Genomic DNA, 25,080 nt, shown 5'->3' with positions numbered 1-25,080 from the left:
GTTATGCCTGTTTCCCCCTGTAGTCTGGACTGTTCCAAACATGACACGTTTCAGTCCTCTTGTTGTGCATGTTTCCCCCTGTAGTCTGGACTGTTCCAAACATGACACGTTTCAGTCCTCTTGTTGTGCATGTTTCCCCCTGTAGTCTGGACTGTTCCAAACATGACACGTTTCAGTCCTCTTGTTATGCATGTTTCCCCCTGTAGTCTGGACTGTTCCAAACATGACACGTTTCAGTCCTCTTGTTATGCATGTTTCCCCCTGTAGTCTGGACTGTTCCAAACATGACACGTTTCAGTCCTCTTGTTATGCATGTTTCCCCCTGTAGTCTGGACTGTTCCAAACATGACACGTTTCAGTCCTCTTGTTGTGCATGTTTCCCCCTGTAGTCTGGACTGTTCCAAACAGAATGCATCGGTCCACCCCAGCAGGACCCAGTTTGACTGGTAAGTTTACATGTTTATGTCCCATTCATCTTTAATGAGGAGCCAAGACTGGTCTGAGAGTCTAATACAGAGAGAGAGATGTTCATCTTGTGTCCACCACAGAGCACTGTAATGAGACCATGTACAACAGACAGTTAATAATACTATGAGTAATAGAGAGGTTGGAGATGTAGACATGGTACATTATGCAGGTTGACGTTTATTGTCATGACTCTTGCCCTGGAGGCAGAACTGAGCGATTTCCGCTTGAAGGGTCAACTGCATAGAAAAAATGGGTTATATCCTAAAAATGTATGAAAACAAAAATGTGCTTTTTGGTCTTAATATAAAGTTATGGTTAGGCATTAGGGTTAGCAGTGTGGTTAAGTTTAGGGTTAGGTTTTGATGACTTTGTGGCTGTGCCAGCTAGTGACCATTCTGCCTCCAGGGCAAGAATCATGACAATAAATGCCAACCTGCAAACATTACATTATTGCAGTAGCACATTCGTTTGTCACAATGTTACCTGTATGGTTTTCATGCCAACATAATATGTACTGTATGTAGTATCCATATAACCTAATTAGCACCTGCTGTCTGTAAAACAATCAAAGACTGATACATGAAATATCTTGGGGCTGCTGTGAGTGTGTGCACTAGACCAGAGCCTGAAGGCTAAGTAAACAGAAACTATTTGAATTAGGAGTCTTGGGACTGATGATTTGCACTTAAAAGTGAACTTAGTTTGCACTCATCCAAAATGTCCTTACTAGGACTGGAATGTCCAGTGGTGTGGACTGAGATTCAAAAGCACGAGTGAGTGAGTGAGTGAGTGAGTGAGTGAGTGAGTGAGCGAGTGAGTGAGCGAGTAAATGACCAACAAACCGACCATCCAACTGACTATGTCCCAGATGTGACTGGGTCCTTGGGCTCTGCCTCCAGTCCTGCTCAGGGACGTATTTATTTAATTGGCGGCTGGTGACACTGTGTAAACTCTGGCTATAAATGAATAAGGAGTATGACAGAGTGTGCTTAATAAAGACTTTGACTGGCCGTTGCTCCAGGCAGCACACTAAGAGGACACAAACACACACTCCAGGCAGCACACTAAGAGGACACAAACACACACTCCAGGCAGCACACTAAGAGGACACAAACACACACTCCAGGCAGCACACTAAGAGGACACAAACACACACTCCAGGCAGCACACTAAGAGGACACAAACACACACTCCAGGCAGCACACTAAGAGGACACAAACACACACTCCAGGCAGCACACTAAGAGGACACAAACACACACTCCAGGCAGCACACTAAGAGGACACAAACACACACTCCAGGCAGCAGACTCAGAAGGCAGCAATGATAAGCCCCGCGAGGCCTCTGGATAGAGCCTCTTTCTCACAACAGAGCTGTAAATCTGCATTCATGTTATCTGCGAACATTGATTGTGATGCTTTTTCACAGAGGAAGTCTAATGGCAGCGGTAGTTCAGAACCACTCGCTTGTGAACAACATAATTACAAGAGGCGTTATGTCGTTGGATTGATCATATTTGAAAGGGAGTCCTTTTAATATTTACCCCTGTTACATCTCCTTTTTCTTTTCTTCTCCCTCTTCTCCCTCCTTTCCTCTCCTCCCTCTGTGTCATGTATGATGTGCTCTCTTTGTTCTGTGTCTGCAGGTCTCTTATCATCTGGGTGAATAGGCCTCTGCCTCTGTGGGCTCTACAGGTCAGACACAATGTTGAACTGTCATATTAACAAGGCTGTCTGTACACACATGCAAGCACACACACACACGCACGTACACACACACACGCACGCACGCATGCACACGCACGCGCACGCACACACGCACGCACGCACGCACACACACACACACACACACACACACACACACACACACACACACACACACACACACACACACACACACACACACACACACACACACACACACTCTCTCTCTCTGGTTTATTGCTTCACTTTAACTTCTTATTGATGGAGTTCAATCATCAAAATTATGATTCCACCCACTCTCTGTCTCTCTCACTCTCTATTGCTGTTACTACTCCAATCTTTATCTCTCTCTTTCTTTCTCTCTCTCTCTCTCCTTTCATCTCTCTCCAGGTGCTTGTAGCTTTCATCAGCTTTTTCGAGACCATGTTGCTTGTGTACCTCAGCTACAAGGTGAGTACACTGTAAATCTGTTCCCTGTAAATGTACAGAATTATACTGGAACCAGAGTTGCCAACTTAACATTGTAATTTTGCTGTAATATATTTTACAGTACTATTTCCCTTAAAACAGATTACAGCATCCCAAAATTACAGTATTGTGCTGGCATCTCTGGTGCCAGGTCAATGCTGTAAATTTACAGTGAAATTCTCACTGAAATCTAAATGTAAGAAAAACTTAATTTGTACGTAAAATAAATATATTTAAATTGGTAACAATATTAACAACAAATTACACAAAATAATTGACTATAGAAGTAACAACAGTTGACACATGTAAGTTAAGTTACACAGTTAACCAAATAAGAGCAACACTACAACACTAATTTAAAAACAATATTGTTTGCCTGTGTGTGGGGCGTGTGGGTAGACAGAGACTAAGAGAGAGAGGAAGTTCAAATTGGGATTGGGTACAATCCTAGACCTATGATCAGGGGCAAACTCTATTCGGGGTAAGGGTGTTCAGAGGCGGTGAAACACACAACGGGACAGTATGTACAGTAGAGCATCCAGGAGAGAGAAGTCAGCGCTGAATCAGGTGTTCATCATGGGGCTCCTTAACAATCCTCCTCAGTTCTGATTTGTCAGCTCTTCTCACCCTTAGGACAAGCATAGAACAATACATAATAGAATGAGAGACAGAGAGACAGAGAGCACCAGGGATGTTACCCTGAGGGTTAAAAGATAGGTGACAAGGGACATATCAAGCTGGTGTTGTGTGTGCGTGTACTTACCTCACTAGAGGTCATTCAAACTGAGAGCCCAGTGAACCCAATCAAATCAAATCAAATCTAATTTTATTTGTCACATACACATGGTTAGCAGATGTTAATGCGAGTGTAGCGAAATGCTTGTGCTTCTAGTTCCGACAATGTAGTAATAACAAGTAATCTAACTAACAATTCCAAAACTACTGTCTTGTACACAGTGTAAGGGGATAAAGAATATGTACATAAGGATATATGAATGAGTGATGGTACAGAGCAGCATAGGCAAGATACAGTAGATGGTATCGAGTACAGTATATACATATGAGATGAGTATGTAAACAAAGTGGCATAGTTAAAGTGGCTAGTGATACATGTATTACATAAGAATACAGTCGATAATATAGAGTACAGTATATACGTATGCATATGAGATGAATAATGTAGGGTAAGTAACATTATATAAGGTAGCATTGTTTAAAGTGGCTAGTGATATATTTACATCATTTCCCATCAATTCCCATTATTAAAGTGGCTGGAGTTGAGTCAGTGTCAGTGTCAGTGTGTTGGCAGCAGCCACTCAGTGTTAGTGGTGGCTGTTTAACAGTCTGATGGCCTTGAGATAGAAGCTGTTTTTCAGTCTCTCGGTCCCAGCTTTGATGCACCTGTACTGACCTCGCCTTCTGGATGATAGCGGGGTGAACAGGCAGTGGCTCGGGTGGTTGATGTCCTTGATGATCTTTATGGCCTTCCTGTGACATCGGGTGGTGTAGGTGTCCTGGAGGGCAGGTAGTTTGCCCCCGGTGATGCGTTGTGCAGACCTCACTACCCTCTGGAGAGCCTTACGGTTGAGGGCGGTGCAGTTGCCATACCAGGCGGTGATACAGCCCGCCAGGATGCTCTCGATTGTGCATCTGTAGAAGTTTGTGAGTGCTTTTGGTGACAAGCCAAATTTCTTCAGCCTCCTGAGGTTGAAGAGGCGCTGCTGCGCCTTCTTCACGATGCTGTCTGTGTGAGTGGACCAATTCAGTTTGTCTGTGATGTGTATGCCGAGGAACTTAAAACTTGCTACCCTCTCCACTACTGTTCCATCGATGTGGATAGGGGGGTGTTCCCTCTGCTGTTTCCTGAAGTCCACAATCATCTCCTTAGTTTTGTTGACGTTGAGTGTGAGGTTATTTTCCTGACACCACACTCCGAGGGCCCTCACCTCCTCCCTGTAGGCCGTCTCGTCGTTGTTGGTAATCAAGCCTAACACTGTTGTGTCGTCCGCAAACTTGATGATTGAGTTGGAGGCGTGCGTGGCCACGCAGTCGTGGGTGAACAGGGAGTACAGGAGAGGGCTCAGAACGCACCCTTGTGGGGCCCCAGTGTTGAGGATCAGCGGGGAGGAGATGTTGTTGCCTACCCTCACCACCTGGGGGCGGTCCGTCAGGAAGTCCAGTACCCAGTTGCACAGGGCGGGGTCGAGACCCAGGGTCTCGAGCTTGATGACGAGCTTGGAGGGTACTATGGTGTTGAATGCCGAGCTGTAGTCGATGAACAGCATTCTCACATAGGTATTCCTCTTGTCCAGATGGGTTAGGGCAGTGTGCAGTGTGGTTGAGATTGCATCGTCTGTGGACCTATTTGGGCGGTAAGCAAATTGGAGTGGGTCTAGGGTGTCAGGTAGGGTGGAGGTGATATGGTCCTTGACTAGTCTCTCAAAGCACTTCATGATGACGGAAGTGAGTGCTACGGGGCGGTAGTCGTTTAGCTCAGTTACCTTAGCTTTCTTGGGAACAGGAACAATGGTGGCCCTCTTGAAGCATGTGGGAACAGCAGACTGGTATAGGGATTGATTGAATATGTCCGTAAACACACCGGCCAGCTGGTCTGCGCATGCTCTGAGGGCGCAGCTGGGGATGCCGTCTGGGCCTGCAGCCTTGCGAGGGTTAACACACAGGGTTGTGACATCTGAGAACACTGTGTCCCTGTGTTGTTGCCGTTCATGCTCTCCCCTTTGAGTAGCCTGTATCAAGGTGACATCTAGATGGCTACCAATATCAGTTATTTATTGTGTAGGCTGCTATCCCATTTGAAATATAATCCTGGGGCGGAAAAAATTGGCACTTTACTAGCTACCGCCGGCAACACTGTGTTACAGCTGCTCAGTGGCAAGCACCTTAGGTCGGCAAACACCTCGATACAATACAGGTGCAGTGCTCATTCCAATCCGCTTTGGTGGCTCCCGACTGGTGTAACAGCCCACGACGTGGTTTATGTGTCAAATTCAGCCTGTCAATCAGGAAAAATAAACGCTGCGAAGGTAATAATATGGGTAATATCTTTTGAACTGCTAGAAACAAACCATTATCTCTGTAGTAGCGGTGAAAACATAACAGTCCCTAATCTGTGCTCAGTTTATCCTCTATGGCACTCAGAGGTGTACCTAAAAGCCTATAATCACAACAGTTATTATCTGGGTTGTGTCAACTTGAGCTAGCTAACTAGCTGGCTAGATAGATAGAAAGCAAACGTTAGCCAGCTAGCTAGCTAGGTTAGCTAAGAAAAATGGCAGTAATTCAACGTTAGCTAGCAATAAAAATACTTATAAACAAATCAAGGCACCTACCCAGAAGCTGCTGAAAATATTCTTCCACTTCACAGCTGCTTCAAGAAGATATTTACTAAAATAGTAATGTGTCTCACCCGACAGGTTGGCGCCTGAAACTGATCATTTGAATCTACAGTAGGCATAAGCTATTAGTGTAAAAAAAATACAATATGTTAGAGTAATTTTTACAGGAAGCTTCCAATTACAGTCAATAACAGTATTTTTGACCTGTTCACCGGATGTTCTACCTTGTCCCGGACCTGCTACTTTGGACCCTCTCTCTACCGCACCTGCTGTCTCTAACTCTGAATGATCGGCTATGAAAAGCCAACTGACATTCACTCCTGAGGTGCTGACCTGCACCCTCTACACACCACTGTGATTATTATTATCTGACCCTGCTGGTCATCTATGAGCATTTGAACATCTTGACCATGTACTGTTATAATCTCCACCCGGCACAGCCAGAAGAGGACTGGCCACCCCTCATAGCCTGGTTCCTCTCCAGGTTTCTTCCCTAGCCACTGTGCTTCTACATCTGCATTTCTTGCTGTTTGGGGTTTTAGGCTGGGTTTCTGTATAGCACTTTGTGACATCGGCTGATGTAAAAAGGGCTTTGTAAATAAACTTGATTGATTGATTGATTCTTTTTCAGCATTTTACCATAATGCAGTGCTATCTACAGCATTAATTCTGTAAAACACATGTATTGTATTTTACTGGGAGTTCTACAGTGTTTTAGTGTTGGGATTACAGCAACTGAGTCCCTTCACAGACACTGCTGGAGATGGATAGCTATTTTGGTGCCCCACAAAACAACAAGCCTCAGTCTGTGTATGTCTATGTAGATACATGTGACATGTCCTGGGGGAATGTACTTTACATCTCATCATTTGATCCTCTGATATACAGTCTAGATTAAGCATATATCTGAGCAGGGCCGTCTCCAGGCATAAGTGACGTAAGGGGTTGCTTAGGGCCCCCGGTACCCACATTTGTTTTGGGGGGGTGGGACTCAGTCGGGGTCTCAAATTACTGTTTAGATTTAGAATAGTAGAATAACCAAGGTTCACTTTCGAAATGTGGTTGTGTATCAGCAGTTTTTCTATTGTTATGTCAGTCACTGACTGTCACTCAATTCACCCGGTCAGCTAACGATTGTTAGATTGGTAAGTTAGGCTAGCCAGCTATCTAAACTTGTAGCATAATCATAGCTGAATACCGACCAAGCACGCAGGGCACGTGCCCAGTTGCCCTGACCTCCAAGAGGCCCCCATTGATTTTCTTGATCACTTTCACTCAGATATCATTAACATGTGTAGAATTACATGACATGTGTTATAAAAATGGTTAAACTTCTCTCCGCGCCATTGCAAAATATGTAGAATTGCATAAAGCTTGCTTTAAAACTGCACCATTATATCTACTCCCCCTGTCAAAATATGTAGAATTGCAGAAAGCTTGCTTTAAAGCTGCACCATTTTATCTACTCCCCCTGTCAAAATGTGTTTAATTGTAGGAAATTAACTTTAAAACTTAAATTCAAGAGGGGGGGCTGTAAAGAGGGAGGCCACTAAAATGGTTTGGGGGGGGGGGGGGCAACCAAATCGCGCTTAGGACCCCTAAAAGCTCGGGCCGACCCTGTATTTGAGGAGCCTCAACAGGCTCTCCCTATTGAATGATGCATGAGAGTGACTGGGATAAAGGAATCCCCCCAGAGAGAGGCAGCGTGTGATCTGATCCCTTCCCATGGAGGGTTACCCAGCATCCCTGCTCTTTGATGTACGTAGCAAACTAGCGGTGTGTCTATTGGTCTGTGGAGCTGTCACACCATGGCTCACACTGCCTAGCCTGCTACAGTGTCAGTCAGGGGGCAAGGAGGGGGTGGAGGTTTTAATGCTTAAACCTCATCGATAACTCTGTGGACATACACAAGGCCTGGTTCTGGCTGTCCACCCACACAAACCAGGTCTCTGGTTAGCTATAAGCAAGCTGTGGCTGAACACATAAAAAAGCGACATGATATTTGACATCTTAATTGTACAAGAAGCTTACAGACTGAAACCTGAGTAATGCCTCCTTTTTAAGTGGAAGTGAACAGGTAGAAAAGGAGGGTCACCCTTGTCCATGTCCGTGTTCAACAGTGTAAACGTCTCATTCACAAATCCAGTCAAAGGAACACTTTATCTGGTCATCCCCGAAGTTTCTCTGACCTCCGTGTGTTGTTGTGTTTCCAGGGCAACATTTGGGAGCAAGTGTTGCGTGTTCCCTTCATCCTGGAGATGATCAGTGCTGTTCCCTTTGTGATCACTGTGAGTCCAATCAAACGCATGCATTATGGAACATTATGCCTAGTGAGCTATTTGTTCTTTGATCGTGTTGTACAGTAGTTTCAACCCTGTACAGGGAATACATTTCACACAATATATAGGATGTTGCATGCCTGTACTCAGTAAGATACTCTACCCTATGTTGTTGCTGCTAAATGCTCCTTCCCCCACTGGCTATTTTTCCCTTCAATATCTCACCAAACTTACAAAAGATAAGGACCTTTGATAAGGCATGATGATGAATAATGCCGTTAGCACTCACCAAAACACAGACTAAATCTCTTTCTCCTTCAGGTGATTTTGCCCTCCCTCAGAAATCTGTTCATCCCTGTGTTTCTCAACTGCTGGCTGGCCAAACATGCCTTGGAGAACATGATAGTGAGAAAATACATATTTATTGCTCAGTTTATGTCACTCCATCTCTCCATCTCACAACTGTTCTCTCAGGTGTCTCTTTATCTCATCTCTTCCACTGTTTCTTTCAGATGAAATCTCTGCACCTCTTAAAAACATTGTTCTCTATTTCTCTTTATACCACAAGTTTTGACTCCCACTCATTCTTACAGATGTAAGTGCATGTATTCTCTATTATTTTCTTGTATTATACACATCATATTCCTTTTGTCCTTGTCCCTCAATTATCTTTACGAAGATGCAGTGGCTTTACACTTATCCTCCCCACGTCACAACAGTATATTTTTCTTATCACCCTTCTCTCTCTCTCACTCTCTGCCCATGTTTCTCTCTCTCTCTCACTCTCTGCCCATGTTTCTCTCTCTCTCTCTCTCTCTCTCTCTCTCTGCCCATGTTTCTCTCTCTCTTTCTCTCTCTCTCTCTCTCTCTCTCTCTCTGCCCATGTTTCTCTCTCTCTCTCTCTCTCTCTCTCTCTCTCTCTCTCTCTATCTCTCTCTCTCTCTCTCTCTCTCTCTCTGTGTGTGTCTCTGTCTCTCTCTGTCTCTCTCCCCCGCTGTGTTTCAGAATGATCTGCACCGGGCCATCCAGCGTACTCACTCAGCTATGTTCAACCAGGTCCTCATCCTCATCTGCACCCTGGTCTGCCTCATGTTCACCTGGTGGGTCACCACAATCACTGCTAGCAATCACTGGGAGGAAGAGTTTTTTCCCCCTCTACTTAAGCCCAATGGCAGGTATAGGAATGGTGTAGCAGTATTGAGTGGTTGGTAGAGGCTAGCTTGGAGTAATAGCCTAGGCTGATATAGCATAATATTAGGTCCTGGAGGTCTGAAAAGCTTCCTATATGAGACTGGCTGACCTTATCACTACTGACAGCACAATGTTGACCCAACCGGCCCTTCAGCTCTGGGTAAACACACACTAGTCATATACACACTGTGCACAAACACTTTGCTGTTGACAGACGACAGACGTGCATGCCCGCACACACACACACACACACACACACACACACACACACACACACACACACACACACACACACACACACACACAGTAGTTCCCTCTGGTCTTCTCATGCTTACTTCCTCCTTCCCATCTGTCCATCTCTCTCTCCTCCTGTTCCTCCCCTCCCCCTCTGTCTCCCCTCTCAATCCCCATCATAATTGGCTTTCTTCCTCTCCTCAATCTCTTCCCCTTCTACATCAACCTCTCTTCACCTCTCCATCACCTCCATCCTTTTCTTCTCTCTTCAACAACTCTCCTTCCTATTGTCCCTCTTCTCCCTCTTCCCCTCCACCTCCGCCTCCTCCATCCACATCCTCCATCTCCACCTCCTTCTACACCTCTTCCTCCTCCTTCTCCGCTTCTTCCTCTTCCTCCACCTCCTCCTCCACCACCTCCACCTCTCCTCAGTATATGTGGGATCCAGCACCTAGAGCGAGCAGGAAACAACCTGACTCTGTTTGACTCTCTCTACTTCTGCGTGGTCACCTTCTCTACTGTGGGCTTCGGTGATGTCACGCCCCAGATATGGCCTTCTCAGCTGCTAGTGGTCATCATGATCTGTGTGGCGCTCATCGTGCTTCCCATACAGGTGAGGGGAAAATCCCATTGCTGTTGTTGTTGTTGTTTTCATTGTATTTTTATGGATCATTTAGCTGGTGCTATTTTCCAGTATTTCTCCCTGATGTATTCCCCACACATACGGCTGAGGGGAGGATTCGACCGAACAATAATATTGTACATCAGATATTCCAATTATACAGAAGAGCATAGTGTCACTGTTTCAGTGAATCTGTCATTTCCTGCCCATAGTAGTATCCCTCTCCTCTCCCCATGTCCCATTACTATCATTTCAGTTGTGATAATAGGAACCTTTTATGTGTGTGTGTGCGTGTGTGTGTGTGTGTGTGTGTGAGTGCGCGTGTGTGTGTGTGTGGTCTGAGCCGCTGTACTGTTGTGCTCTGGGAGGCATGTTTGAGCAGGACAGGAAATGGCACACAGAGCCATGTAGCCCTCTCACTCCCTCTCCCTGTCTTTCATCCATAAATACCCCCTGACATTTACTGGCTGCCCAACACCTCCTCACCCCCTCTGAGTGTGTGGGTTTCAGAACCTCCAGTCTCCCTCCCTGCCATCCAGCCTGTCTGATGCATGGGGATGCCACAGAGCACATTAACATGCAGTCAGCCTCCTGGTTCAAATATAAACAACTGTTCATCACTACTTACCTACTGTCTGTCTATCACTACGTCAACCCACCTAGGTCTGTCTATCACTACCTCAACCTACCTACTGTCTGTCTATCACTACCTCAACCCACCTACTGTCTATCTATCACTACCTCACCCTACCTACTTTCTATCTATCACTACCTCAACCTACCTACTGTCTGTCTATCATTACCTCAACCCACCTACTGTCTATCAATCACTACCTCAACCTACCTACTGTCTATCTATCACTACCTCAACCCACCTACTATCTATCACTACCTCAACCCACCTACTGTCTATCTATCACTACCTCAACCTACCTACTGTCTGTCTATCATTACCTCAACCCACCTACTGTCTATCTATCTATCACTACCTCAACCCACCTACTGTCTATCTATCACTACCTCACCCTACCTACTTTCTATCTATCACTACCTCAACCTACCTACTGTCTATCTATCACTACCTCAACCTACCTACTGTCTGTCAATCACTACCTCAACCGACCTACTGTCTGTCTATCACTACCTCAACCCACCTACTATCTATCACTACCTCAACCTACCTACTGTCTATCTATCACTACCTCAACCTACCTACTGTCTATCTATCACTACCTCAACCCACCTACTGTCTTTCACTACCTCAACCCACCTACTGCCTTTCACTACCTCAACCCACCTACTGTCTTTCACTACCTCAACCCACCTACGGTCTATCTATCACTACCTCAAACCACCTACGGTCTATCTATCACTACCTCAACCCACCTACTGTCTTTCACTACCTCAACCCACCTACTGTCTTTCACTACCTCAAACCACCTACTGTCTTTCACTACCTCAACCCACCTACGGTCTATCTATCACTACCTCAACCCACCTACTGTCTTTCACTACCTCAACCCACCTACTGTCTTTCACTACCTCAACCCACCTACTGTCTTTCACTACCTCAACCCACCTACTGTCTTTCACTACCTCAACCCACCTACGGTCTGTCTATCACTACCTCAACCTACCTACTATCTATCACTACCTCAACCTACCTACTGTCTGTCTATCACTACCTCAACCCACCTACTGTCTATCTATCACTACCTCAACCCACCTACTGTCTTTCACTACCTCAACCTACCTACTATCTATCACTACCTCACCCACCTACTGTCTTTCACTACCTCAAACCACCTACTGTCTATCACTACCTCAAACCACCTACTGTCTATCACTACCTCAACCCACCTACTGTCTTTCACTACCTCAACCCACCTACTGTCTTTCACTACCTCAAACCACCTACTGTCTTTCACTACCTCAACCCACCTACGGTCTATCTATCACTACCTCAAACCACCTACGGTCTATCTATCACTACCTCAACCCACCTACTGTCTTTCACTACCTCAACCCACCTACTGTCTATCACTACCTCAACCCACCTACTGTCTTTCACTACCTCAACCCACCTACGGTCTGTCTTTCACTACCTCAACCCACCTACTGTCTGTCTTTCACTACCTCAACCCACCTACTGTCTATCTATCACTACCTCAAACCACCTACTGTCTTTCACTACCTCAACCCACCTACTGTCTTTCACTACCTCAACCCACCTACTGTCTTTCACTACCTCAACCCACCTACTGTCTTTCACTACCTCAAACCACCTACGGTCTGTCTATCACTACCTCAACCCACCTACTGTCTTTCACTACCTCAAACCACCTACTGTCTTTCACTACCTCAAACCACCTACGGTCTATCTATCACTACCTCAACCCACCTACGGTCTATCTATCACTACCTCAAACCACCTACGGTCTATCTATCACTACCTCAACCCACCTACGGTCTATCTATCACTACCTCAAACCACCTACGGTCTATCTATCACTACCTCAAACCACCTACGGTCTATCTATCACTACCTCAACCCACCTACTGTCTTTCACTACCTCAAACCACCTACGGTCTATCTATCACTACCTCAACCCACCTACGGTCTATCTATCACTACCTCAAACCACCTACGGTCTATCTATCACTACCTCAAACCACCTACGGTCTATCTATCACTACCTCAAACCACCTACGGTCTATCTATCACTACCTCAAACCACCTACGGTCTATCTATCACTACCTCAACCCACCTACTGTCTTTCACTACCTCAACCCACCTACTGTCTTTCACTACCTCAAACCACCTACGGTCTATCTATCACTACCTCAAACCACCTACGGTCTATCTATCACTACCTCAACCCACCTACTGTCTTTCACTACCTCAACCCACCTACGGTCTATCTATCACTACCTCAAACCACCTACGGTCTATCTATCACTACCTCAACCCACCTACTGTCTTTCACTACCTCAACCCACCTACGGTCTGTCTATCACTACCTCAACCCACCTACGGTCTATCTATCACTACCTCAAACCACCTACTGTCTATCTATCACTACCTCAAACCACCTACTGTCTGTCATTATCACTACCTCAACATACCTACTGTCTGTCTATCCCTACCTCAACCCACCTACTGTCTTTCACTACCTCAACCCACCTACTGTCTTTCACTACCTCAAACCACCTACTATCTATCACTACCTCAACCTACCTACTGTCTGTCTATTACTACCTCAACCCACCTACTGTCTTTCACTACCTCAAACCACCTACTGTCTATCTAGCACTACCTCAACCCACCTACTGTCTTTCACTACCTCAACCCACCTACTGTCTTTCACTACCTCAAACCACCTACTGTTTTTCACTACCTCAACCCACCTACTGTCTTTCACTACCTCAACCCACCTACGGTCTGTCTATCACTACCTCAACCCACCTACTATCTATCACTACCTCAACCCACCTACTGTCTATCTATCACTACCTCAAACCACCTACTGTCTTTCACTACCTCAACCCACCTACTGTTTTTCACTACCTCAACCCACCTACTGTTTTTCACTACCTCAAACCACCTACTGTCTTTCACTACCTCAACCCACCTACTGTCTTTCACTACCTCAACCCACCTACTGTCTTTCACTACCTCAAACCACCTACTGTCTTTCACTACCTCAACCCACCTACGGTCTATCTATCACTACCTCAAACCACCTACGGTCTATCTATCACTACCTCACCCACCTACTGTCTTTCACTACCTCAAACCACCTACTGTCTATCACTACCTCAAACCACCTACTGTCTATCACTACCTCAACCCACCTACTGTCTTTCACTACCTCAACCCACCTACGGTCTATCTATCACTACCTCAACCCACCTACGGTCTATCTATCACTACCTCAACCCACCTACTGTCTTTCACTACCTCAACCCACCTACTGTCTTTCACTACCTCAAACCACCTACTGTTTTTCACTACCTCAACCCACCTACGGTCTGTCTATCACTACCTCAACCCACCTACTATCTATCACTACCTCAAACCTCCTACGGTCTATCTATCACTACCTCAACCCACCTACTGTCTTTCACTACCTCAACCCACCTACTGTCTTTCACTACCTCAAACCACCTACGGTCTATCTATCACTACCTCAAACCACCTACGGTCTATCTATCACTACCTCAACCCACCTACTGTCTTTCACTACCTCAACCCACCTACGGTCTGTCACTATCACTACCTCAACATACCTACTGTCTGTCTATCCCTACCTCAACCCACCTACTGTCTTTCACTACCTCAAACCACCTACTGTCTATCTATCACTACCTCAATCCACCTACTATCTATCACTACCTCAAACCACCTACGGTCTATCTATCACTACCTCAACCCACCTACTGTCTTTCACTACCTCAACCCACCTACGGTCTGTCTTTCACTACCTCAAACCACCTACGGTCTATCTATCACTACCTCAAACCACCTACGGTCTATCTATCACTACCTCAAACCTCCTACGGTCTATCTATCACTACCTCAACCCACCTACTGTCTTTCACTACCTCAACCCACCTACTGTCTTTCACTACCTCAAACCACCTACGGTCTATCTATCACTACCTCAAACCACCTACGGTCTATCTATCACTACCTCAACCCACCTACTGTCTTTCACTACCTCAACCCACCTACTGTCTTTCACTACCTCAACCCACCTACTGTCTTTCACTACCTCAACCCACCTACTGTCTTTCACTACCTCAAACCACCTACGGTCTATCTATCACTACCTCAAACCACCTACGGTCTATCTATCTATCACTACCTCAACCCACCTACGGTCTATCTATCACTACCTCAATTCACCTACTGTCTTTCACTACCTCAACCCACCTACTGTCTGTCCATCACTAATTACACTAATGTAATTCTTCCCATCTGTAGTTTGAGCAGCTGGCCTTCCTGTGGATGGAGCGCCAGAAGTCTGGGGGGAACTACAGCCGATACCGGGCCCAGACGGAGAAGCACGTGGTGCTGTGTGTCAGCTGCCTCAAGATAGACCTCCTCATGGACTTCCTCAACGAGTTCTTCGCTCACCCCAGACTGCAGGTCTCTCCATAAAACCTTAACTAGGGCAGGGATGGGCAACTTTGATGGGGGTGAGGGCCACAAAAAAATCTGATCTCATCATGAGGGGCCTTAGTAACTCGCTGGTCTGCGTACCCACATCTATATCCACACATGCAGTCATGCAGTCAGAGCCGACCCTAGCCTTATGGGAGCCGTAAGCTAAATGTTGGCCCCCCCCTCTTGACAGCAGTGAAAAAAAATACAAGTTTTAGAGTTAATTTCCTTCAATTCTACACATTTTTCCATTGGGAAGATGAGATACGGTGTGACTAACATCTGTGTGCACGCAGGTGTGTATTCATGTGTGTGTGTGGGTGTACATCTCTGTAATCCTCTCCAGGAGCTGAAGCAGCTGAGGTTAAAGCAGGGGATTCAATCAGCATTAGCATAGATCAAACAACATGTTTTATTTTCAGGAGCAGCTGGGTGAGGGTGTGTCTTCATTATTGACTGAGTGTGTGAGAGAATATTTGTGTGAGACCCTCTCTGCCCTCCCATTAACCCCAGTGTGTGCGTGTGTGCGTGCTTGTGCATGCGCTTGCGTGTGCGTATGTGTGTATGTGTGTGCGTGTGCATGTGCGTGTGCGTATGTGTGTGCATGTGTGTATGTGTGTGTGTGTGCATGTGCATATGTGTGTGCGTGTGCGTGTGTATGTGTGTGCATGTGCGTATGTGTGTGCGTGTGCGTATGTGTGTGTGCGCGTGCATGTGCGTGTGTGTGTGCGTGTGTGTGTATGTGTGTGTGTGTGTCCATCTATAGGACTACTACGTGGTGATCCTGTGCCCAGCAGAGATGGATGTACAGGTACGGAGGGTCCTCCACGTGCCCCTGTGGGCACAGAGGGTCATCTACCTGCAGGGCTCCGCCCTCAAGGACCAAGACCTCATGAGGGCCAAGTGAGTCCCCTGCATCGGGTCCCCACTCAGGCGCCCAAAATCACAGCCATGCTACAGGGAAAGGGAAAGGAATGTGGTATACCTAGTCAGTTGTATAACTGAATGCATTCAACTGAATTGTGTCTTCTGCATTTAACCCAACCCCTCTGAATCAGAGAGGTGCGGGGGACTTGCAAACTGGAAACGATTTATCCGGCGGCTGCATTCATTGTAGCTGGGGATTTTAACAAGGCTAATCTGAAAACAAGACTCCCTAAATTTTATCAGCATATCGATTGCGCAACCAGGGGTGGAAAGACCTTGGATCATTGTTACTCTAACTTCCGCGACGCATATAAGGCCCTGCCCCGCCCCCCTTTCGGAAAAGCTGACCACGACTCCATTTTGTTGATCCCTGCCTACAGACAGAAACTAAAACAAGAGGCTCCCACGCTGAGGTCTGTCCAACGCTGGTCCGACCAAGCTGACTCCACACTCCAAGACTGCTTCCATCACTTGGACTGGGAGATGTTTCGTATTGCGTCAGATAACAACATTGACGAATACGCTGATTCGGTGTGCGAGTTCATTAGAACGTGCGTTGAAGATGTCATTCCCATAGCAACGATTAAAACATTCCCTAACCAGAAACCGTGGATTGATGGCAGCATTCGTGTGAAACTGAAAGCGCGAACCACTGCTTTTAATCAGGGCAAGGTGTCTGGTAACATGACCGAATACAAACAGTGCAGCTATTCCCTCCGCAAGGCTATCAAACAAGCTAAGCGCCAGTACAGAGACAAAGTAGAATCTCAATTCAACGGCTCAGACACAAGAGGCATGTGGCAGGGTCTACAGTCAATCACGGACTACAGGAAGAAATCCAGCCCAGTCACGGACCAGGATGTCTTGCTCCCAGGCAGACTAAATAACTTTTTTGCCCGCTTTGAGGACAATACAGTGCCACTGACACGGCCTGCAACGAAAACATGCGGTCTCTCCTTCACTGCAGCCGAGGTGAGTATGACATTTAAACGTGTTAACCCTCGCAAGGCTGCAGGCCCAGACGGCATCCCCAGCCGCGCCCTCAGAGCATGCGCAGACCAGCTGGCCGGTGTGTTTACGGACATATTCAATCAATCCCTATACCAGTCTGCTGTTCCCACATGCTTCAAGAGGGCCACCATTGTTCCTGTTCCCAAGAAAGCTAAGGTAACTGAGCTAAACGACTACCGCCCCGTAGCACTCACATCCGTCATCATGAAGTGCTTTGAGAGACTAGTCAAGGACCATATCACCTCCACCCTACCTGACACCCTAGACCCACTCCAATTTGCTTACCGCCCAAATAGGTCCACAGACGATGCAATCTCAACCACACTGCACACTGCCCTAACCCATCTGGACAAGAGGAATACCTATGTGAGAATGCTGTTCATGCTCGTCATCAAGCTCGAGACCCTGGGTCTCGACCCCGCCCTGTGCAACTGGGTACTGGACTTCCTGACGGACCGCCCCCAGGTGGTGAGGGTAGGCAACAACATCTCCTCCCCGCTGATCCTCAACACTGGGGCCCCACAAGGGTGCGTTCTGAGCCCTCTCCTGTACTCCCTGTTCACCCACGACTGCGTGGCCACGCACGCCTCCAACTCAATCATCAAGTTTGCGGACGACACAACAGTGGTAGGCTTGATTACCAACAACGACGAGACGGCCTACAGGGAGGAGGTGAGGGCCCTCGGAGTGTGGTGTCAGGAAAATAACCTCACACTCAACGTCAACAAAACTAAGGAGATGATTGTGGACTTCAGGAAACAGCAGAGGGAACACCCCCCTATCCACATCGATGGAACAGTAGTGGAGAGGGTAGCAAGTTTTAAGTTCCTCGGCATACACATCACAGACAAACTGAATTGGTCCACTCACACAGACAGCATCGTGAAGAAGGCGCAGCAGCGCCTCTTCAACCTCAGGAGGCTGAAGAAATTCGGCTTGTCACCAAAAGCACTCACAAACTTCTACAGATGCACAATCGAGAGCATCCTGGCGGGCTGTATCACCGCCTGGTATGGCAACTGCACCGCCCTCAACCGTAAGGCTCTCCAGAGGGTAGTGAGGTCTGCACAACGCATCACCGGGGGCAAACTACCTGCCCTCCAGGACACCTACACCACCCGATGTCACAGGAAGGCCATAAAGATCATCAAGGACATCAACCACCCGAGCCACTGCCTGTTCACCCCGCTATCATCCAGAAGGCGAGGTCAGTACAGGTGCATCAAAGCTGGGACCGAGAGACTGAAAAACAGCTTCTATCTCAAGGCCATCAGACTGTTAAACAGCCACCACTAACACTGAGTGGCTGCTGCCAACACACTGACACTGACTCAACTCCAGCCACTTTAATAATGGGAATTGATGGGAAATGATGTAAATATATCACTAGCCACTTTAAACAATGCTACCTTATATAATGTTACTTACCCTACATTATTAATCTCATATGCATACGTATATACTGTACTCTATATCATCGACTGTATCCTTATGTAATACATGTATCACTAGCCACTTTAAACTATGCCACTTTGTTTACATACTCATCTCATTTGTACATACTGTACTCGATACCATCTACTGTATCCTATGCTGCTCTGTACCATCACTCATTCATATATCCTTATGTACATATTCTTTATCCCCTTACACTGTGTATAAGACAGTCGTTTTGGAATTGTTAGTTAGATTACTTGTTGGTTATTGCTGCATTGTCGGAACTAGAAGCACAAGCATTTCGCTACACTCGCATTAACATCTGCTAACCATGTGTATGTGACAAATAAAATTTGATTTGATTTCCATAATCAACATCCACGTCTTTGGCGGCTAGGTAACAGGTTAACTGCCTTGCTCAGGGGCAGAACAACTGATTTTTACCTTGTCAGCTTGGGGATTTTATCCAGCAACCTTCAGTTACTGGCCCAGAGCTCTAACCACTAGACTACCTGCTGCCCCTCCAGGGTCCCCAAAACAAGACATGCTTACAGGGGCATATCTCATAGGCAGTGTTAGACAGTTATCAGGGCAGATAGCAGTTACTGTACACTGGCTCTGTTAAATAAAGACAGCAAATAAAATGATTGTATTTTCTCCTCCTCGTCTCTTCTGCTGCCCGGGTTGTAACTCGCAGTGAAGTCGTGTGTGTTAGAAGAACAAATGTATTGTTCTATTGTCCTGTTCCTCCTTTGTTCTCTCTCAAAAACATGACAACAACAACATCCACCCCCCCTCTCTCTCCTCTCATCCTTTCATCTCCTGTTCCTCTCTCCTCCTCCTGCCTCTATCTGACCTGTGTCCTGTCTTGGCCTGACCCCTCCTGCTGCTCTACTAACTGGCTGTAGGATGGACGATGCTGAGGCCTGTTTTATCCTCAGTAACCGATTCGAGGTGGACCGCTTCGCTGCTGTACGTTCCTCAATCTCCTTTTAAGACTTTTAATCTCCACAACGCCACCCTCCTTCTTTTCCTGTCCTCCACTCTTCTTTCCCTCCTTCACAGCTTTCTCTCTCTACCTCTACTATATTTTTATCAAAATGTAAATGATCATCCTAAGAACTATTTCACAACTTTTATTTATCTTCTTATTTGACCCTGGCTCCTATTTTCCTCTCTGCGTTGCCGTTCTTAACAGACTATTTCACACCTGTGACATAATTACGGGAATTTTCCTTTCTGGTGTGGCTATAGCCTGTTAGTTCTGTTGAAAGCTCCGTGCCCTAGTTGAAGAGGCTTACTAAGGGGATTGTACATAGAGGAGATCTGGAGAGGAATCTGTGACTGTGGTGGAGCTACTGGTGCTGCTAATGATTTGAGTCTCCTTCTTGCTACTCTATCCCATCCTCCCTTCCTTCCTTCCTCCCTCTCTTTATATCTCTCTCTCTCTCTGTCTCTCTCTCTCTCTCTTTCTTTCTCTCTCTCTCTTTCTCTCTCTCTCTCTCTCTCTCTCTCTCTCTTTCTTTCTCTCTCTCTCTTTCTCTCTCTCTCTCTCTCTTTCTCTCTCTCTCTTTCTCTCTCTCTTTCTCTTTCTCTCTCTCGCTCTCTCTCTCTCTCTCTCTCGCTCTCTCTCTCTCTCTCTCTCTCTCTCTCTCTCTCTCTCTCTCTCTCTCTTTCTCTCTCTCTTTCTCTTTCTCTTTCTCTCTCTCTCTCTCTCTCTCTCTCTCTCTCTCTCTCTCTCTCTCTCTCTCTCTCTCTACCAGGATCACCAGACCATTCTAAGAGCCTGGGCGGTGAAGGACTTTGCCCCAAACTGCCCCCTGTATGTCCAGATCCTCAAACCTGAGAACAAGTTCCATGTCAAGTTTGCAGGTCAGAGCATTGAGTGTGGGAATGTGTGCGTCCGTACGACTATGTGTGTACAGTTCTGTGCCTATGGGTCTTTTTATACATAATGGGGCCAATGTGTGACATTGGGATAAATATTTTCAAATGGTTTAAAAAAAATAATAATAATGTAGTTCCACATTTGTACTTAGAGGAATAAAAGGTAGTATATGCAACATGGCCCATAACTCCACCTATTCAACAACATAGACCTAGGACTATACCTCCTTTAAGCAGGGTTCATACACACATTGGCAAGTCAAATTCAAGGACTTTCAGGGACTTTTTCAAGTACTTAATTGTAATTTTCATGGACCTCAATGTTATACGATTGTATATGTTATATAGTTGTACTTATAGGGCCTAATATAGAACCCTCCCTCCCCCCAAAAAGCTATCAAAACGTGTCAATAAAGTAGACCATTACCACTAAAAATAATGCATTTTTTAGGCCTTGCAAATGCATTGATATTCACATTATTATTACATTATAAAATATGTGAGAATAATGTGGACATTGCCTGACTAAATAAATTGGATGCATGCATGGCGACCTTTCTGTAGCCTATGTGGCCGACGCAGGCACACATAATAAAGCCATGAATAGCTGTAGCATTACAATCTCACCACCTCTTTTTTTATACTGACCAAGTAACAAATAACCAGGTTCCTTTTTTAATGGAAGGATTTGTATGTATGGTCAAGTTGAAGAGAACAACGGATGTTGTCGTCATCATAATAACATGGTTTTACAGCAGCAGAGTAGTGCAACGCAACACCCTTTCATTGAAGTGGTGGGAAACAAACGGAAGTAACCACATCTCTCACAAAACTCATCAAAAATGAAATCACAGATAATGAATGATGAGGGAGCAGGAGAACTTGTAAATTGTCTTCAATAATTACAAGGACTTTTCAAACACCAATCTGAGGAAACGTCAGATTTAAACAAATAAAAAAAAACATAAAAAAAACCATCAGAAAACATTACCTTGATGTTTTCTCTGTTCAATCTAACAAGACCCTGCTGTGAATCAAGCAGACAACAGATGATCAACATCAATTCGCTAGGGATATTAGATCCAACATGAATCCAGGCACAACTGTCTTCACCATAAGGAATGAGACACCAAAACACATTTTTTTCCCAGCACTTGGGCTGTTGTTGCATCGCATGCACTATCACAACAACTGTTCATCACTTGACTCTCATTCAGAAAATTCCTTCCTGGATCAGATGATGATGTGTGAAAATAAAGCAGCGTAACTAATCACCTGGACACCATATGTGCATCCAACAAGAGTTATGCATAGTTATTGAAGAACCACGTTAAGGACAGTATCGATGTAGGTTTGAAGTATCAAGGTAATACTCTTTCGGTTAGCAATCACATAATTTGGGATTTGTGTGCCCATGAAAACTGTGTTCACCCCCTGACATAAGGAGACACAAAATGTTATGTAGTTACACTGTATTTCTGAGATCTCTATACAAAAAACTGACTGCCAGATCCAGAATTCTTACAGGGTTCAAGTTCAATGTTTAACTGATTAATGCTTAATATATAATATAACGATATCCTACACTTCCATAAATGCAAGGACAGAAAAGTCATGTTTTATGTCACACGATTTCGGACAAATCCGTCAAGACACCAACCATGATAAAGGGTTAAACATACGTTTTAAATCAATTGGTGAATTTGATTAAGTAGAGCTGTGATCCCCCTTATATCTTAATATAATGACTTGAAAAAAATTGACAGATTATTATCAAGGATTTATCAACAGCTGTAACAAGTTGTCAAGTGTAGGAAATCCTCACTGGTACCCTATTTTAGAGAAAGACCCATATGTGTCTTTCTCTGTTCCAGCATACTATGAACTGACAGCCATTTCCCCAGAGTTTCTGGTCTGCTTGATTAAGAGCCAGTCTCATTTTCCACCTGAGCACCTCCTGTGATTTGTGACAGTCTTTGCAGGTGTATTCTATGCATTTCCTATCAGACAAGATAGTATAAAGCAGGATACCCATTCCATTCTCTCCGGCTCTCCCGTGATGGACAGATTGTGTTGGCAGCGTGTCTGGGAGGAGTAATTTTATTAGCATGGACACTTTGCCTCCAGGGAAACAAAGCCTTTTCCTGTTCAGCAAACCGTCATAAAGCACCAATCAAGCAGCACTTGTTAGGAATAGGAGAGAGAAAAGATGAGGAGGCAAAGACATCACTTTTGGCCTTCACCTTCTCGTTCTGTATCTCTCTCAATTCAATTCAAAGTGTCTTTATTGGCATGGGAAACATGTTTACATGGCCAAAGCAAGTGAAATAAGCAATAAATAAAAGTGAGAAGAAACAAAAACAACATCAACCAAAACTTATCACAATTTAACAGTAAACATTGCAAATATAAAGGCATTTCAAGTGTTATATTAGATACAATGTTTTACCAATTATAGTTTGAGTAGTAGGGGAAGATAAATAAACATATAAATATTGGTGGTATTTACAATGTTGTTTATGTGCCCTTTTCTCATGACAACGGACCACAAATCTATCACCATGTGTGCTGCAATGGCCAATGATGGTTTGCTTCTCAACACACCACTCATTGGCCCATACAACACAGAAAGGCTTATAGCTTTGGCAAGGTTAAATCCAGCTTCATCGATAAATACAAATGAATGTGGTCTTTCCAGTGCTTCCACCTCCATTACTCTCTGAAAAACAGTAAGTGCACAGTTTTACTGTAGAAATGCTAGTGTTTTTTTTTACTGTAAATATTTTGTATAGCTGTGTACGTAACCTCAGACGTCTTACCTGAACATATTGGTATCTTTGCTCTTTTACCCGTTCACTGTTTCTCTCGAATGGTACAGTGTATTACTGTTTCATTGTAACTTGGTGTTTCTTTAGGACTCGACCAATAGTTGTTGTGCTGACAGAATTAACATTTTCAAATATATCATTATCAGCCAGCACTCTATCTTGAATCTCCCGCAGTTTTATTGCATTGTTGACAACAACCATGTCAACAATAGCATTTTCCTGCGCATCTGAAAATATTTTTCCTCTTCCCCCTGTTGGGGGCAGCCTTTGGGTCCTGTTGTAAAAATATATTTTACAGTCAAACTTACTGTAATATATATCTGTGTAAATATTCTATAATTGCAATACAAAAATACATTCCTGTAATGTTTTCATTTACTGTAAGGATGTAACTCTCACCTGTTTGCATGATGGAAAATTTGCATTACAGATGCCACTGTGGATCTTTGCAGATTGGGTTGCACCCTCAACCCTGCCTCTCTCAATGAGAGACCATGGTTCACGACATGGTCTATAAGTGTAGCCCTTATTTCATCTGAAATAACAGCTCTTTGTCTTCTTTGTCTTCCTCCACGCATCCGCCCTCTCCCTGCCACCCTTCTCCCTCCACTTTTGTTCCATTTCCAAAATGAGTCTTTCTGAGCTCTACCTATATATACTGTAATATGTGTGTGTGTTCACTAACAAGTCTAAAACAAGACACCTGCTTAGCCTTTCAGCTGAAATTGCAATCAGCAGTGTTTGAAAGGCACAAGGCTGAAATCTATTCCGTTTTGAATGTGTGGTTCACAGTTTTGACAGCAGTGTGTTAGCATTTGAACAAAGTGCTGTAAATCCACAGTGTTGTGCAGGTTGTGGTTAAAGTCATGGGATAAGTGTGTAGAGTTTTGAAAACTGTGTTCAAGCAATGAAAAACGAACTAGAGTTTGGTCCACATGAACTGCTGCTGTGCAGACTGTAGTTAGAGTTTTGCACATGTGACTCCAGTTGTGTCCACTGTCGTTTAGCAATCGAAAAAAACTGTAATCTCTCTGTAGGTGATGGCTTTGTTGAGGAAGGTTTGGGAATCGCTTCCTTTTAGATGGTTGTAGAATTATTGAACTGCTCTTTTCTCAATTTTAATAATTAGCAGATATCGGCCTAATTTTGCTCTGCATGCATTATTTTGTGTTTTATGTTGTACACAGAGGATATTTTTTTTGCAGAATTCTGCATGCAGAGTCTCAATTTGGTGTTTGTCCCATTTTATGAATTCTTGGTTGGTGAGCGGACCCCAGACCTCACAACCATAAAGGGCAATGGGTTCTATAACTGATTCAGGTATTTTTTGCCAGATCCTAATTGGTATGTCAAATTTAATGTTCCTTTTGATGGCATAGAATGCCCTTCTTGCCTTGTCGCTCAGATTGTTCGCAGCTTTGTAGAAGTAACCTGTGATGCTGATGTTTAGGCCGAGGTAGGTATTGTTTTTTGTGTGCTCTAGGGCAACGGTGTCTAGATG

General features: G+C 45.0%; 1 protein-coding gene across 1 annotated transcript in view; it reads left to right on the top strand.

The window, feature by feature from the left end:
* kcnt2b (potassium sodium-activated channel subfamily T member 2b) overlaps nt 1–25,080 on the top strand; it is a 95,091-nt gene that overhangs the window by 31,722 nt on the left and 38,289 nt on the right. The window contains exons 5-15 of the mRNA XM_090193896.1: nt 390–446; nt 2,114–2,162; nt 2,562–2,621; nt 8,209–8,283; nt 8,596–8,679; nt 9,280–9,374; nt 10,132–10,312; nt 15,310–15,474; nt 16,256–16,392; nt 19,773–19,836; nt 20,628–20,736. Of these exons, the coding sequence (XP_090050022.1) occupies nt 390–446; nt 2,114–2,162; nt 2,562–2,621; nt 8,209–8,283; nt 8,596–8,679; nt 9,280–9,374; nt 10,132–10,312; nt 15,310–15,474; nt 16,256–16,392; nt 19,773–19,836; nt 20,628–20,736 (1,076 nt within the window). The remainder of the gene's footprint in view (nt 1–389; nt 447–2,113; nt 2,163–2,561; nt 2,622–8,208; nt 8,284–8,595; nt 8,680–9,279; nt 9,375–10,131; nt 10,313–15,309; nt 15,475–16,255; nt 16,393–19,772; nt 19,837–20,627; nt 20,737–25,080) is intronic.

Source organism: Oncorhynchus mykiss, chromosome 12 (assembly GCF_057628025.1).
Source record: "Oncorhynchus mykiss isolate SJ-2025 chromosome 12, ASM5762802v1, whole genome shotgun sequence".
Lineage (NCBI taxonomy): Eukaryota > Metazoa > Chordata > Actinopteri > Salmoniformes > Salmonidae > Oncorhynchus > Oncorhynchus mykiss.
The sequence above is the reverse complement of the archived record's forward strand: the minus strand, read 5'-3'. Positions and strand labels throughout refer to the sequence as shown.